We start from the raw sequence: 14920 nt of genomic DNA, 5'->3' as shown, positions 1-14920 counted from the left end.
GGTTGGAGATATGGCTTTCATATTTCACATGTGTATTCCTTGTGACAATACCTTTCTTTGAGTACCACCATTTTTGACCTTATCCTTGGAGTTGACCCAGTTTTGCAAAATTTTACCGAACTTTAACCTTGGCCATAACTTTTAAATGGTTGGTGCTAGGGCTTCCATATTTCATATGTGTAATCCTTGTGACAAGACCTTTCTTTGTATATCAAATTCTTTGACCCTTGACCTATGAATTTAACCTACTTTCGAAAAACTTTAACCTTGGCCATAACTTTTGAAGGGTTTGTTCTAGGGCTTTTATACTTAACATATGTATTCTTCGTAACAAGACCTTCTGTTGGATACCAACAGCTTTGACCCTTGGACTTTGACCTTCGAGTTGACCTACTTTTAGAAATCTTTAACCTTGGCCATAACTTTTGAACGGTTGATGCTAGGGCTTTCATACTTCACATAATTATGTAATGCTTGTGACAAGACCTTCTTTTGGATACCAACAACTTTGACCTTTGACCTTGGTGTTTGACCTACTTTTGGAAAACTTTATCCTTGGCATTAACTTTTGAACGGTTGGTGCTAGGGCTTCCATACTTCAAATATATAATCCTTGTGACAAGACCTTCCTTTGGATACCAACAACTTTGACCTTTGACCTTGGTGTTTGACCTACTTTTGGAAACTTTACCCTTGGCCATAACATTTGAACGGTTGTTGCTAGGGCTTCCATACTTCACATATATAATTCTTGTGACAAGACCTTCCTTTGGATACCAACAACTTTGACCTTGGTGTTTGAACTTGGAGTTTGACCTACTTTTGAAAAACTTTTACCTTGGTCATAACTTTTGAACGATTGGTGCAACGGCTTTCGTATTTCACATGTGTATTCCTTGTGAGAAGGCCTTTCCTTTAGCATTAATTTTGACCATTTGACCTTGACTTGATGTTTGACTTACTTTTGAAAACTTTAACCTTTTCCATATCTATTCAATGGTTGCTGCTAGGGTTTTATATTTCACGGGTATATTCCTCGAGACAAAACCTTACTTTGGGTATGAACATATTTGATTTGTATTTGAGAAAGTTTAACCTTTGCTATAAGTTGCCATACGGGGGCATCAGTGTTTCACAAACACATCTTGTTTTTATGTGGAATGGAACCCGTTCTAAGTCGGTCGACATATTGTTATTGTTTCACTTAAATTGGTCCACACCTGTATGTCTCGGACAATCTTGATTGAACTTCACGGTAATGATGATGTAGTTGTGAATTTCGCAACATTCAAAATGACCGCCGTTGCCATGGAAATAGAGGAAGATCAATGCGTACGGAAGCGTATCAGTGCCACGTAATATTTATTTTAAAGTTGGTAATTCCAACTTTAAAGTTGGCGTTTCTAACTTTAAAGTTAGTAATTCCAACTTTACTTGACTTTTCCAACTTTAAAGTTGGTAATTCCAACTTTAAAGATTATTAATTCCAACTTTAGAGTGGGATTTTCCAATTTAATCTTGGCATTTCCAACTTAAAAGTTGGTAATTCCAACTTTAAAGGTGGCTTTTCAAACTTGATATTGGCTTTTCCAACTTTAATTTTTGCTTTTCTAACCTTTTCTGTAGTGTTTCTTCTTTATTTAATATTATTATCAGCTTTTTATTAATGTAAATTTAATATACTGAAACAAATAGGTTAGCAATTAAAATGTCAATTAATTGTGACCTTCACCTTTCATATGACTTACATATAACTTTCAACTTTAAAAACCCTTATATTTCTCCCTGTATGATTTTTTCGAGGATATAGTATCTTCATACAACGCTGTAAATGAGAGCATTTCGATCATACCTATTTGAGAAGATACAAAAACAAATTTATTGAGTGTAAGTTTAAACAAATGGAACCAAAATATTAAGTTTTTTGATTTATAGGATGTGAATCAACATCATATTTCATGCAACAAAGACAACTGTACAAAATGTATCAATTCTCTATATAAAAACACAATGAAAATTATTCCTTCTTTCATCATAACTATATAAAAAAAATTGTTTATTTCCATTACAAACAGCAACACGAGTCCAATTAACAACAAAATATACGAATAAAACGTATAAAGCCCGAAAAAGTTGGAAAAGCCAATTTTAAAATTGGTAATTCCAACTTTAAAGTTGGAATAGCCAAGGTTAAAGTTAGAATTACCAACTTTAAAGTTGTAAAAGCCAAGATTAAAATTGGCCTTTTCAACTTTAGAGTTGATGATATCAACTTTACAGTTGGAAAGGCCAACTTTAAAGTTGGAAAAGCCAACTTTGAAGTTGGATTTAACCAACTTTAAAGTAGGAATTATCAACTTTTTTGTTGGAAAAGCCAACTTTAAAGTTGGAAAAGTCAAGATTTAAGTTGGAATTACCAACTTTAAATTTGGAATTACCAACTTTAAAATTGGAAAAGCCAAGATTAAAGTTCGAAAAGCCAATTTTAAATGTGGAATTTCCGAGTTGGAAAAACCAACTTTAAAGTTGGAAATTCAAATTTTAAAGTTACAGTGTAGCTTTTTCAACTTTAAAGTTGGAATTTCAAACTTTAAAAAAATATAGCGTGGCACTAATACGCTTCCGCAGCATACAGAAAATCTGTAATATGTGTGATTTATCAAATGTATAGTACGAATAGAATGTCAGTATAAAATATAAATGGATAACAGCTATTGTAAAACAAATATTTACAAGATCAATTTATTCCAAAGTGTTCCAGAGGCGTAGATAATTCCTCATAAGGTCGACTTTACAGAATTTTTAAGCAAATTCATGGATATAAAAATTATATTGATCCTAAATTAAGAAAAATACTTTGAAAATTTTGTGCTGCAATACCATCACCTACAAATAGAAACTGAAAATTTAAATGGTATAATGTACCACTTTGCGAAAGAATTTGTAAACACTGTAATAATGCTCAGATTGCAGATGAATTTTGTTTTATGTTCATATCCTAGAATGTAAAACTTTCGTTAATTTAAGAAAAAATACCCTGGCAATTATTATTTTCACAGACCGAAAGTTAATATTAATAAAATGGAACTTATGTCAACATAAAACGGAAAAAAAAACTGGAAAAAAAACATGTTATCGTAAGAATTCATGATGCTGTCTGTCCTCCTTGATATATTTCCCCCTCTCTTTTTTATTTTTATTTTTTTTTATGTATTGTTTTTGTATCGTATTTGTACCTCGATCCGACCAGTTGTATAAAATGCACATATGTTATTAATATACCCCATATACCAATATTCTGGTTTGGGTGAATAAATTGAGCGTGAGAGAGAGAATAAAAACGAAGACTGTGTCTGAAACTTAATTAATTCTGTGGTTTTGTCAAACAATACTGTTGTTATTAGGATATGGTAATTAAAGTCGTACTATGACATGACGTGAAGACCGTGTAGGTAATCCAAGATGAAGACGTCCGACAGCCATTGTCGACTTAGTTTTGTGTTAATTATGAATTTTAAACACACCTGTGCAGACGCTCGGTTGCATTTTCTAAAGATAAATTACGATAATATACTTAGTCACATTGTTAAAAACAGACTTTATTGCATTTTAAATATTTTTTTGAAAAATTCATTTGTCATCGAGAAGAGTGTACATGTACATCATTTGAATATACATGAATGCAACAGCGTAGTTTGAAATTTTATTTGTGGATTTTCTCTAAAAGAGGGCGAATTGTCAACAAGTTTGGAATTAATTTTTTTTTCACATCAGTTGACTTCTTCATGCTCAACTTGTTAAGCAACAAAGCTATTCCTTGTTCCCCCTAAAACCGTTTAAAGTAACTCGGTCATTGTGTGGAAAACCTAAGCAATGTACGATAAATATATACTTATATATAGCCAAAAGTAAGATTTTCATTTTATTGAGAAAAATATTGTTCATGAAAAAAATATATATATTCTATATGTTTAATATACTCTATCTTCAAAATATTTATTGCAGTCAAAAATTATTTCTATCATTAGAATAATCGGCTAATTCTAAATGATTCTAGCCCACAGGTTGATGCATGCTGATAAATCTATTTGTATAAAAAGTATTTCATCCCTTTGTCAGATATTTTGAATAGGTATTTGTAACTCATGCAATGTTTCATGAAGTTATGTGATTACTTTTGGTAATTGCATTTAGTGTTGACTTAACACGTACAACAATTGTGCAAAGTGTTATTAGCTCACCTGAGCCAAACTCGCAGTTGAACTTTTCTGATTGAAAAGTGCTCAGCATCTATCTGTCATCTGTAATATTTTTTTCACATATTGTCTTCCTCAAAGCCACTTGACCAATTACTAAACTTGATGCAATCTATCTTTGGTTAAAAAAAAAGAGGCCCAAGGGCCTTAGTGGCCTTCTGAGTATTGTAGGAATTTAGGCTGGACTGAGGACATCGGCCTGGATAGCTCAGTGGTTAGAGCACCTGACTAGTAATGCAGGGGTCCCGGGTTCGATTCCCGGTCCAGCCATATGTTTTTCATTACATATATATTTATGAATTTTCAATGTATATTAACTCATTCCTCCTTTCCATACTACAGATGGTGCCGTGACCTACCTTGTTCAGGCAATATAATATGTATGTGTAATTAATGTTAAGTCCTGACAAGGTGAACTTGTGTTGTGTCTTCCGGGGCGAAGACTATTTAAGGAGGGAGGAATGTAGGAATTTAGGCTGGACTGAGGACATCGGCCTGGATAGCTCAGTGGTTAGAGCACCTGACTAGTAATGCAGGGGTTCCGGGTTCGATTCCCGGTCCAGCCATATGTTTTTCATTATATATATATTTATGAATTTTCAATGTATATTAACTCATTCCTCCTTTCCATACTACAGTATAATACAACAACTTAGAGGACCCATAGAGTGTAAAATAAACTGAAAGATGAAGCTTTGCTAACCAAAAACAATATTCAGTAACAGCTCATAAATTGAGTTCTAATCTATCCCCCATTTTTCACTAATCACCTTGCATACTACATGTATTGACAAACTTTTTTTAATAAGACTACTATTAACAAACAACAGGTGCTTCTGTACTATTATTAACCCCATATTATGACCTCTCCCATTTGTCTCTCTTGGTCTTAACAAGTTTAATAAAATGAGTGACTTTTGTGTCATTTTTATTTATCTATTATTTACAAGTCTACCTGATAATCAAAACTATGGAAATACTTTTTTGTATTATATAATAAAAATTCTTGCATAATTTTCTTATTCTATTAACCTTTCAAATACATTATTTACAATGATTGATTATCAAAAGTGAATGGCAAATGGGAATTATTTCTCTCAGTAGAATACAAATTAATAGAGCCCTTGCCAGGACCAGAACACTTGACAAAATGGTGGAAATGTTAAAAAAATCTGATAAAAATACCCTTGCTTATTAAAACTTTTACTCTGTTTGCCTTTAATATGCCCAGGAGCAGTGAAGAGATTTTTCAAAAAAATAATGCATTTTCACTACAGATTCAAAACAGCCCTACCCAACACCAGAACCCACAACCCAGGGTCATGAAATTCACAAATCTGGAAAAGGTACCCTTATCATCATAACTTTTGCACTTATTTAAAGATTTTCAAAGAATTTAAAACACATTTTCATCCCCCCCCCCCCCCCCCCCAGGAGAATCATCAAAACCCCTGACCCTGGGACCAAAAACAAGTTTTAAAAATATAACTATGCACTTTGTTTATCTACTCAACACTAAGGAGCAGACAGGATTATTTAATAGAATTAATGCATTTTCACTATATTATCAATACAGCCCCCACCCTTACACCAGAACATCTGACCCAGGGGCCATGAAACTCACAATTCTGAAAGAAGCACTCTTACTTGCCATAACTACAGTATACACTTAGTTTCTTTGCTTTATAGCCAGGAGCAGAAAATAATGTTTCCAAAGAAATTTTGCTTTTTCACTTTATAATCAATAAAGCCCCCCCCCCCTTTCACCAGAACCCCCAATCTTGGGGTCGTGGATTTTAAAATTTTGGAAGAGACATCCTTGCTTATCAGAACCATGTGCTTAGTTTGTTTAAATAATGCCCAGGAGCAGAGAAGAAGATTTTCAAAGAATTAATGCATGTTCACTATATAATCAATAGGGCCCCTCCCACAACACCAGAACCCCGACCCAGGGGCCATGATATTCAAAATTTTGGAAAAGGCAGTCTTGCTCATCATAACCATGCATTTAATACATCTATCAAATACTCAGGAGCAAAGAAGTAGATTTTTAAAGAAATAATGCATTTTCACTATATAATCAAAACAGCCCCCGCCCCCCCTTACACCAGAACCCCCGACCCAGGGGTCATGATATTCACAATTTTAGAAGAGACACTTTTGTTCATCATAACAATGCACTTAGTTTCTTTGTTTAATATGGGGGGGGGGGGGGGGTAGAAAAAGCATTTTAAAAGAATATATGCAATTTCACTATGTGATCAATAGAGCCCCACCCTAACTCCTGAACCCTGACCCTGGGGCCAAGAATTTCACAATTTAGGTAAAGGACTCATTCTAATTGTATGTTGTAATCATGAAAATAGTTTGACTGCTTAATGTCCAGGAGTAGAGAAGAAGATTTTTCAAAAATGATTTTTTATGGATTTTGCTCCACCCCTCAGGCCAAGGGTGGCAGGGACCATGAAATTCATAATTGTTGCCCCCCTTTGCCCAAAGATGCTCTATACCAAAATTTCTTGAAATTGATTCTGCAATTCCAGAGAAGAAGCTGAAAATGTTCAAAAGTTTACGACCGACAGACGCTCGCCGACGGACGAAAACAGATTGCAATAGGTCACCTGAGTGACCCCATTTTTTAATTCAATAAAATCAAGCCACTATAAGCCAATGAACCCTCCTTTTTTTTTAAGTGAAAAAAGTGCTTGTGGATGGTATTAAAAACTTAGGACGGTAAAATAGAAATCCTTGGACAAAACTTGGTAATCAACATCAACAACAGTTGCTGAGAGATTTTCAGAATGTCAGCAAACAAAACAAAATAAGTGAAAAGTACTTTAATCAAAATCACTCAAATTCAAATAATTAATTAAAGCTTTAGGTAGAGGTAATTTGTTAAGTATTTTTGGGTTACATGCTGTCTGAACAACCTGAAGATTATGACGAATTTTCAGTCTACATAAAACTTTCAGATCTTTAGGTTGATACACCCAGGCAGTTATAATTTTAGCCACTTCTAACAGAATATCATCCATTTCTTCACCACATTTGCTTTTTTGGCACAAATCCTGCATTTCAGTGTCACAGAGCACATCGTATCCACCATTCAGAAGAATTTGGACACACCTTAACAAGTTAAAGCGCTTTTCTGCACGGCCCTCTGAAGAGAGTTCATCATCAGGAGAAAGTAACTCTGCCGAATCTAACAGCAGAGCAAGGGGAGAATATTCAGAGTAGGACGAAGGACTGGTACTTGCACCGTATCGTACAAGTGATAAAACTGCATCACTGTAATTATATAATGTAGCTATTTGTAGTGGAAGCAATGAAGAATCGTTCTTGATATTGAGATCTGCTCCATTCTCTAGTAAGATGTCTATCACCTCTGCATCATAGTACTGAGAATGGAGAGCAAAGTTCAGACTGGCGGATTGGGAATCCATCACCATGCTTCCTCCTTCCTCTTCATTTTCTGTTATTTGACCAGAGAATTTGTTCAAATCTGCCCCTGGAAATTATACAGGTAATTCAAATAAGTTATTATGGGACAATCCCTATCAGATTGAAATCAGGCTGCTGTTATTTCTGTTCCAGCTTCCCATTCATTACAGGAAGTTTTTAAATAAATTGACATAAAAATCTGCATTTATTTTATCATGCTTGCTCTTTTGTTCTTTAGGAATGTAAATGTGGAAATGTTGACCAATGTGGCAGCACTGAAAAAACTGACTATGATTAAAAAATAACTATCATTATTTGACAATGACATAACAAATCCAACAGTTTTTCATATAATGATCAAATTCATTAAAAGAACAAGAAATGTTTGTGAAACACTTATGCCCCCCCCCCCCCCCCCAATAATTGGAATTTTTCTGAATCCAAGGGGCATATCTCTGTAAAAAATTGCTTGATCATACCCAAAACAGAACTTGACCTAGATCATCTAGATATATTTATGATAAATCTGTATACCAAAGAGCTAGGTACGTTAGCTAATGTCAACAGGCCCTGCAAAATGCTTAAAAAATAAAGTCTGCGTATCCTCACTAACCATGTATATTTATAAAGTTTATGATCCTTAGTCCTTGTATATGTAAACTTTTGGGCGGATCCAAGCTTCTTCTGCTGCTATGTAATATCCAAACCTATGCCGTATCCGGAAAACAAGCAATTTTCTTCACTTTTCACCCGGTTTTTGGGAAAATTCGATGTGGCCACAAGCATCGGCCACGAAGATATTTTAAACAGAAACACTAAAGCATAAAAGGGATTGATTTATACAGGTTTCGTTCTGGCCGTGGGCTGTGGCCACATTGAATTTTTACAAATTCTGATATTATCGGTCGTCTGCTATACAGATCTTGACGTGAGGGGAATGGAATATTAGCTTGGTATTTTTATCATATTCGTAGAAAATAAATAACAATCGAATACATGTTTATTTTGTAGAAAACTAAATGATAAAATGCATTATTTTAATAACTCAGTTGTTAAAAATTCGTATCCGCGACCACCCTTTTTACTTTCGTTTTCATTCCAGGCAACCAATACTGTCTAAATATCAGACGGTGTTTTGTTAAAAGACATAATTGAGATGTTATTGGGTTGTTAAATTTATATTTAAAAAAAAGTATCTTATGATAATTTTAAGGCAAAAACCTAACGTCTCCAGGTTGTACATCGAACTCTAAATATAGACGTCCTCATTGTTTACATTGACAACATACAGGGACGCGCCAAAAGTTTTTCCAATTTTTCAGTCTTTCGTTCGATATTTTACTGTAAACAATACGTTGTTTTATCAAACATTTGATAAAAAATAATTGAGAATTTCTCACAGTAAAAGAAAACTGTAGTCAGATGATTCATTTTAGATATAAAAAAATCTCAAATTAACACTTTTTATCATCTGTAAAAATGCTGATAAGTTTACATGTTTCAATGCACAGATGAATTATTTTAATATTATAGCACTTACACCCTTTCTCCAAAAGCTTAATTAGTACATACTTATACTTAGTGTATTTTAAGTATGATAATCTTTCAATGAATTAAATCTATATACCATCACATAGAAACGAAAAAGAAAACATAACCATTTAAAATGTTTTTATGTCTTCTCAAAAAATAATTGAAATGATAATTGAGAACAGTAGAGGCATAAGTATGTGTTATTTATGTCCCTGAGAACACTGAAACAATGCGGTTAAATTCAAGAAAGAAGAATGGGGAAATTACATATAACTGTTTAAGTTTTCCTCAGAAAAGTTAAGATGAGAATAAATAAAATAATGTTCGACTAAAATGAAAACTTCTGAATGGGACAGCTTCATATAATTTTATGAAATTCTAAGATACTGAAAATATTTTTTAAAGCTATTTATGGCGTATCTGAGCTTGAAATTAATAATACAAGACTTAGTGTAAATATATATGATAAATGTTATTTACGTTCGAATTAAAATTTTCACCGATTTTGAACTTATATAACCTCACGTTTCTATAGTTAAATTGACTTTAAATTTGTCTGTTATTTTAATGTGGAGTCGGTAAATAAATCGGTTATTGCTTTAAATTTTTAATATCTTTGAAACGTGATTGATTTAAATTGTGTAATTTACAGGAAACTCCTATCTTATCTAAAGTAATAAAACAAATAGAAAGATTTTTTTTTTTAATTTTGGTTACCTGAACTTATCAAAAAATACGCCCAAATATGACTTAAAATTTATTTTATATATCTATAATTTTTTCTAACTCAGTTATTTTACACCCTCCCTTTTGTGACAGGAAATTTGCAAATTCATTGATTATTACTAAATCAAATAATATTAATAATAAAAATCTTGTTGTTTGTCATTGCATTCAACACTACTATTTTAAATTTTGTGATGTCTGTTGTTCTCTCGAGTTTTCGTCAACGAACGATTTATAAGTATTGCGAGAAAATGCGTGGTGTTCCTAGGAGGTTGAATATGATGAAAAGCATGACGACGACAGGGAAATATGAAATTTTATGGCCCCGTTACTTGACAATTTAGAACCAATCAGATAACGCGTTGTGTAGAATAATTATAATGTGGTATAATAATAAGATGTATATGTGTGTGTGGTGGTGGTGGTGGGGGGGGGGGGTCCCACCTATAGGCTACATGTATTTATGAGCTTATATATCATACTTAAAATCTCGGAAATCGGGAAGTTGAACTACTTGGCCAGGGATTTCAAGGTACCTCCCTCCGACCCTGACGTACGTACCAGGAAGATACTGTATGTGTACTTTAAAAAGCGTTCTTCATATTTTAGAGGCTTTGGCGCAGACAACAGTGCGCTAATTTATGAATACCGTAAATAAATCATAACTGTACAATGTACAATGAATTTATCAATGTACAATGCAAGGATCGACCCATAATCTGTAGTGTTAATTTATGGTAACGCCATCTAAAAATTTTGTACACGTACAGTTTTGTCTTTTAATTGGATATAAAAAATATTTAGCGTTACAATATAAAGACTCAGGAGAATTATTTTCATATCTTAATTTCTTCTTGTTGTTTGTCCCCAAATGATCAACAGTCAGGTTCTAAAGCTGAAACCACTAGATCTAAAGGAATGAATTCAACATGACCCTGGTTGATGCGTTATTAAAAGTCATGTTTGTTTAACCTTATGCTTACATAAGTACCCCGCGTTTCGAGACACTGGTAACCTTATCGCTGTACTTTGCATACAACTTAAGGCAACCCAACATTATAACTTTTTGGTAAAAAAAAAAACAAAAAAAAAAAACAAAAAAAAAAAAAACGCCATCTTTAAGGTCATGTGCGTATGGCCCAGGGTTAAAATGTTACAACCTTTTTATGAAGGGTTGAAAAAATATACCTATATTATCATAAACCAAGTCAAAGCTTAATAAAAATTAAATATATCGTGTATGAGAGGAGTCGACCGTCTTCATTTTCTAATATCTTGGAGGGATGATGGATATGTTCAGAAAAATCACAAGTAATGCTCAAGAAAACAGAACAGCGTCCAATCATAAAGTTATGTGTTGATATGGTACAAACGGCGTCAGAGACATAATTCACGATTGTTAAAATTACTGGGAATAATCGAAATATTTTTTAGCTCATTTGACAAAGCAATTCATCTCATATTTCACAAAGTTTTGAAAGAAAAGTATTCTGAATTCCCCATTAGACAAATGAAATTAAATTTTATCACTACTATTATTTGAATTTACATCAGCTGTTTTGTATGGCTTTGCAAGTTCACTGTTGGTAAGTTAGGAAGATTGATTTTAATTTATTCTTTGTTAGTTGACACCTTTGTCTGTGGTCCAAAGTCAAAGATCAATTTGCAAGGTCATCGTAAATTTAAAAAAAATGCTGATGGAAACTATGAAGGCATGTCCACTAGAGCCTGACTCTGACTCAAAGATATGTAAATTAGATCCAGTCTATACGTTTTGACAAATAAAAGACGTTAACTTTGACGTACAGTTCACAAGGAACCTTAGGGTCAGCTTTGATTTTTTTTTTTGGTTATTTGTTATACCAGTAGCTTACTTTCACCCCCCCCCCCCTTCGTCCCTTTCTCAGCGCAATAGCGACCTAGAATATATTTTTACTTTAAACAAAACCTTGGAGTAACTCAGAATTTCAGGATTCTGAAGTCAATGAATTTTACTAAATATTTCTTAAGTTGCAGGCACGTAGTATAGGTTTTTAAATGAGGGCCGGGGGGGGGGGGGGGGGGGGGGCAGAATCAAACTTGAAAATCCTATTTCGTGGGAGGGAGGTCCAACTTCTCAATCTCTTCCACATCGATTTTTTTTTCATACATCACCACATAACTCTGCAACAAAAAGTGGGGGAGAGGAGCAACTAGCCCTTCAATGGACATTTTCGATAGAAAAGGTAATGTTCGAAAAAAGGGGACAGCCCCCTCCCCCAGTACTTCGTGCCTGAGTTACATGTATCATTACATCCTGGTGATATAATTTCTTATTATTTTGCTGTCCATTGATCTATTTTGCAAGAATAATTTAATACTTTTTGAAAATTGTATTGATTAATCTCAAATAGGGCGATTTTCGGTATTATAATATTATAATTTAAACCTTAGTGCAAATAGGTCAAAATTAATGCTAAAGTTAGTAAGTTATTTTTCCTCACTGTTCTTGTTTGTTAATAAAAGCTTCATTTCAAGCATCTATTTGCACTCTCTATCTATTTTTTTAAACATTCCAGAAAAAATAAATTTATTTGTGGAGAAAAACACACTCGACCTTATACAAGCAATTTTGACTGCAGTTATGATATTCGGGTATATCGATACTATGGAGATCATTTATTCTTTAAAACATTCTTTTTTGTACAATATTTTCTTGAAGTAAATAAACTATCCAATGTAAACATTCTAATATAAGATTTTTTACGTATAACATACATTGATACATTACAGTTGTTATTTAAATGTTCTTAATCGACGGCGATAATGACGTCATAGTGCTCAAAACGGTTAAATGAAATAAATTACATTCCATTTTTAGAGGGCTATTGCAACTAAACTATAAAAGATAGGTAAAAATTGTTGATATATTTATAAAGTGTACATCCTCAAGTCATTTCCTTATAATTGTTTTAAATTTTCAAAGAAAGGCTGATTTTCACTACTAACGTACCTGGCTCTTTCATTTCAGTATGTGCAACCTCTGCAAAGAAAATGAACGGAAACTGCAAATAATTGGAATTTTTCTAAGTCCAAGGGGCATAACTCTGTCAAAAATTGCTCGATCATATCCAAAACAGAACTTCACTTAGAAATTCTTACGATAAATCTGTATACCAAATTTCATTTCAGTATGTGCAACCTCTGCAAAGAAAATGATCAGAAACTGCAAATAATTGGAATTTTTCTAAGTCCAAGGGGCATAACTCTGTCAAAAATTGCTCGATCATATCCAAAACAGAACTTCACTTAGAAATTCTTACCATAAATCTGTATACCAAATTTCATTTCGGTATGTGCAACCTCTGCAAAGAAAATGATCAGAAACTGCAAATAATTGGAATTTTTCTAAGTCCAAGGGGCATAACTCTGTCAAAAATTGCTTGATCATACCCAAAACAAAACTTGTCCTAGATATTCTTATGATAAATCTGTATACCAAATTTCATTTCAGTATGTACAACCTCTACGAAGAAAATGAAAGAAAACTGTTGGTGCACCGACAGACAGACAGACCGACCGACAGACAGCAGCAAAGCAATATGCCCTCCCTTCTTCGAAGTGGGGCATAATAACTTTTCTAGATATTTCCCCACAAAATATAATGTTTATGTTTTGAGCCAAAAAATATTCACATCGTAAGAAAATCATTAAATAACACATGTCATTAATACATGGAGTTACAAGAAGACAGAGATACACACTTTATGAGGCCAAAAATTATACAGGCACTTGCATCAAAGGACACCCCCCAATCCCAATCCCCTGATGAAGGGGGGGGGGGGGGTCCATGTCACAAGTGCAAAGTGCATGAGAAATTGGTGCAAAAATTTACCTGCAGATATCAGACACTTGAGAAGTTCTTTGTTACAGCTTCTGTTAACCGCTAGATATAGGGGAGTTACCAGCCGCTTTCTGCTGAGATTACGATACAAGTATTCATATCCAGTGGCGTTTACATTGGCTCCTGTAAAATTAAATGTACTGGCATACATTTTCACAAATCATTATCTTACCAAGAGTAAAAATTCAACTGACCCAAATGTCATTAAAATTTAAGGGAAAATATCCATCAGAATTAGCAGTAATAAGGTTTATAAATACATACATAAATTGTAATGAAGGTTTTGCTATTACGAAGTAAGACTATAAATTAAAAGATTACTTCAGACTAAACATCATATTGCTGGAAATTTTTGACAATTATGTACCTGATGCAATCATTTTCTCAATGATATCTTTACGGTAACAGTACTTGATTGTAAGTAAGAGGGCTGACATTTCATCAGCTTCATGAGGTCCATTCTTTTTTCGATAGTTAAACTTCTTTTTCATTTTTAACAATCCATTTGAAGTTAATTCCAAAATCTGTAAAAAATATATCTCCAGTTTAGGCATGACAACAGATTTGCACTTTTCTCTTCCAAGAGGTAATTTCATTGACTATAGATCTACAGTTAGGCTTATACAGTGTTATATACGTTGAACTAATGTAAAATCTACACTATAACAGCATTTTTTTCTTTTACAACCTTATATTTTAAGAATATATATAACTTTTAGTATACCACTCAAATGTGATACATGTAGGCCTAGCCATCATAACTTTATCAGTTTACTGCTTTACTAATTCTTTGAAACTGTTTCCCAGTAATTTGTTCAAATATACAATATTGGAGGGGTGCATTATTTTAATGAGACCTTTAGCAATCTTTCTCTTGTAATGTAAAAAAAAAAAGTCATAGCAATAATACTACATATTTTTTTCTTAATCATACCTTGTCGTGGTCTTTATTTGTCAGAGCATCAAAAAATTGGGTTGTGCATGTTGTCATGGCTGTGTGTACAGGAAACATTCAGAAATGTACCGAAAGATTTTTACTTTCGCTTTCAAAACTTGCGTGTCTCTCGGAAGTTTCCATGAT

At 33.3% G+C, this 14920-nt stretch overlaps 1 protein-coding gene and 1 non-coding gene across 2 annotated transcripts; one reads left to right on the top strand and one right to left on the bottom strand.

Moving 5' to 3' along the window:
• The first annotated feature begins 4452 nt into the window (after positions 1–4452).
• Trnat-agu (transfer RNA threonine (anticodon AGU)) lies at positions 4453–4526 on the top strand. The gene has a single exon. It is a non-coding gene; the product is annotated as a tRNA-Thr (tRNA).
• Positions 4527–7078: 2552 nt separating this feature from the next.
• LOC133197073 (serine/threonine-protein phosphatase 6 regulatory ankyrin repeat subunit C-like) lies at positions 7079–14851 on the bottom strand. Its single transcript, XM_061332912.1, has 4 exons — positions 14774–14851; positions 14207–14363; positions 13831–13962; positions 7079–7764 (listed from the first exon to the last, which is right to left on the bottom strand). The coding sequence occupies exons 1-4, from the start codon at positions 14849–14851 to the stop codon at positions 7094–7096; spliced, it is 1038 nt and encodes a 345-aa protein (XP_061188896.1). The 3' UTR covers positions 7079–7093.
• Positions 14852–14920: the final 69 nt, after the last annotated feature.

This window comes from Saccostrea echinata, unplaced genomic scaffold, assembly GCF_033153115.1.
Source record: "Saccostrea echinata isolate AGI-Se365-2 ecotype Australia unplaced genomic scaffold, CSIRO_AGI_Sech_v1 ptg000030l, whole genome shotgun sequence".
Lineage (NCBI taxonomy): Eukaryota > Metazoa > Mollusca > Bivalvia > Ostreida > Ostreidae > Saccostrea > Saccostrea echinata.
Note: the sequence above shows the minus strand (reverse complement) of the source record. Positions and strands in the feature narration are given on the sequence as shown.

Coding starts and splice junctions, on each gene's coding strand:
- LOC133197073 (XM_061332912.1), bottom strand. CDS start 14,851: ATGTTTCCTGTACACACAGCCATGACAACATGCACAACCCAATTTTTT. Junction 13,963..14,206: donor TGAGAAAATGATTGCATCAG/GTACATAATTGT, acceptor TTAATTTTACAG/GAGCCAATGTAAACGCCACT. Junction 7,765..13,830: donor CAAGTGTCTGATATCTGCAG/GTAAATTTTTGC, acceptor TATAATTTCCAG/GGGCAGATTTGAACAAATTC.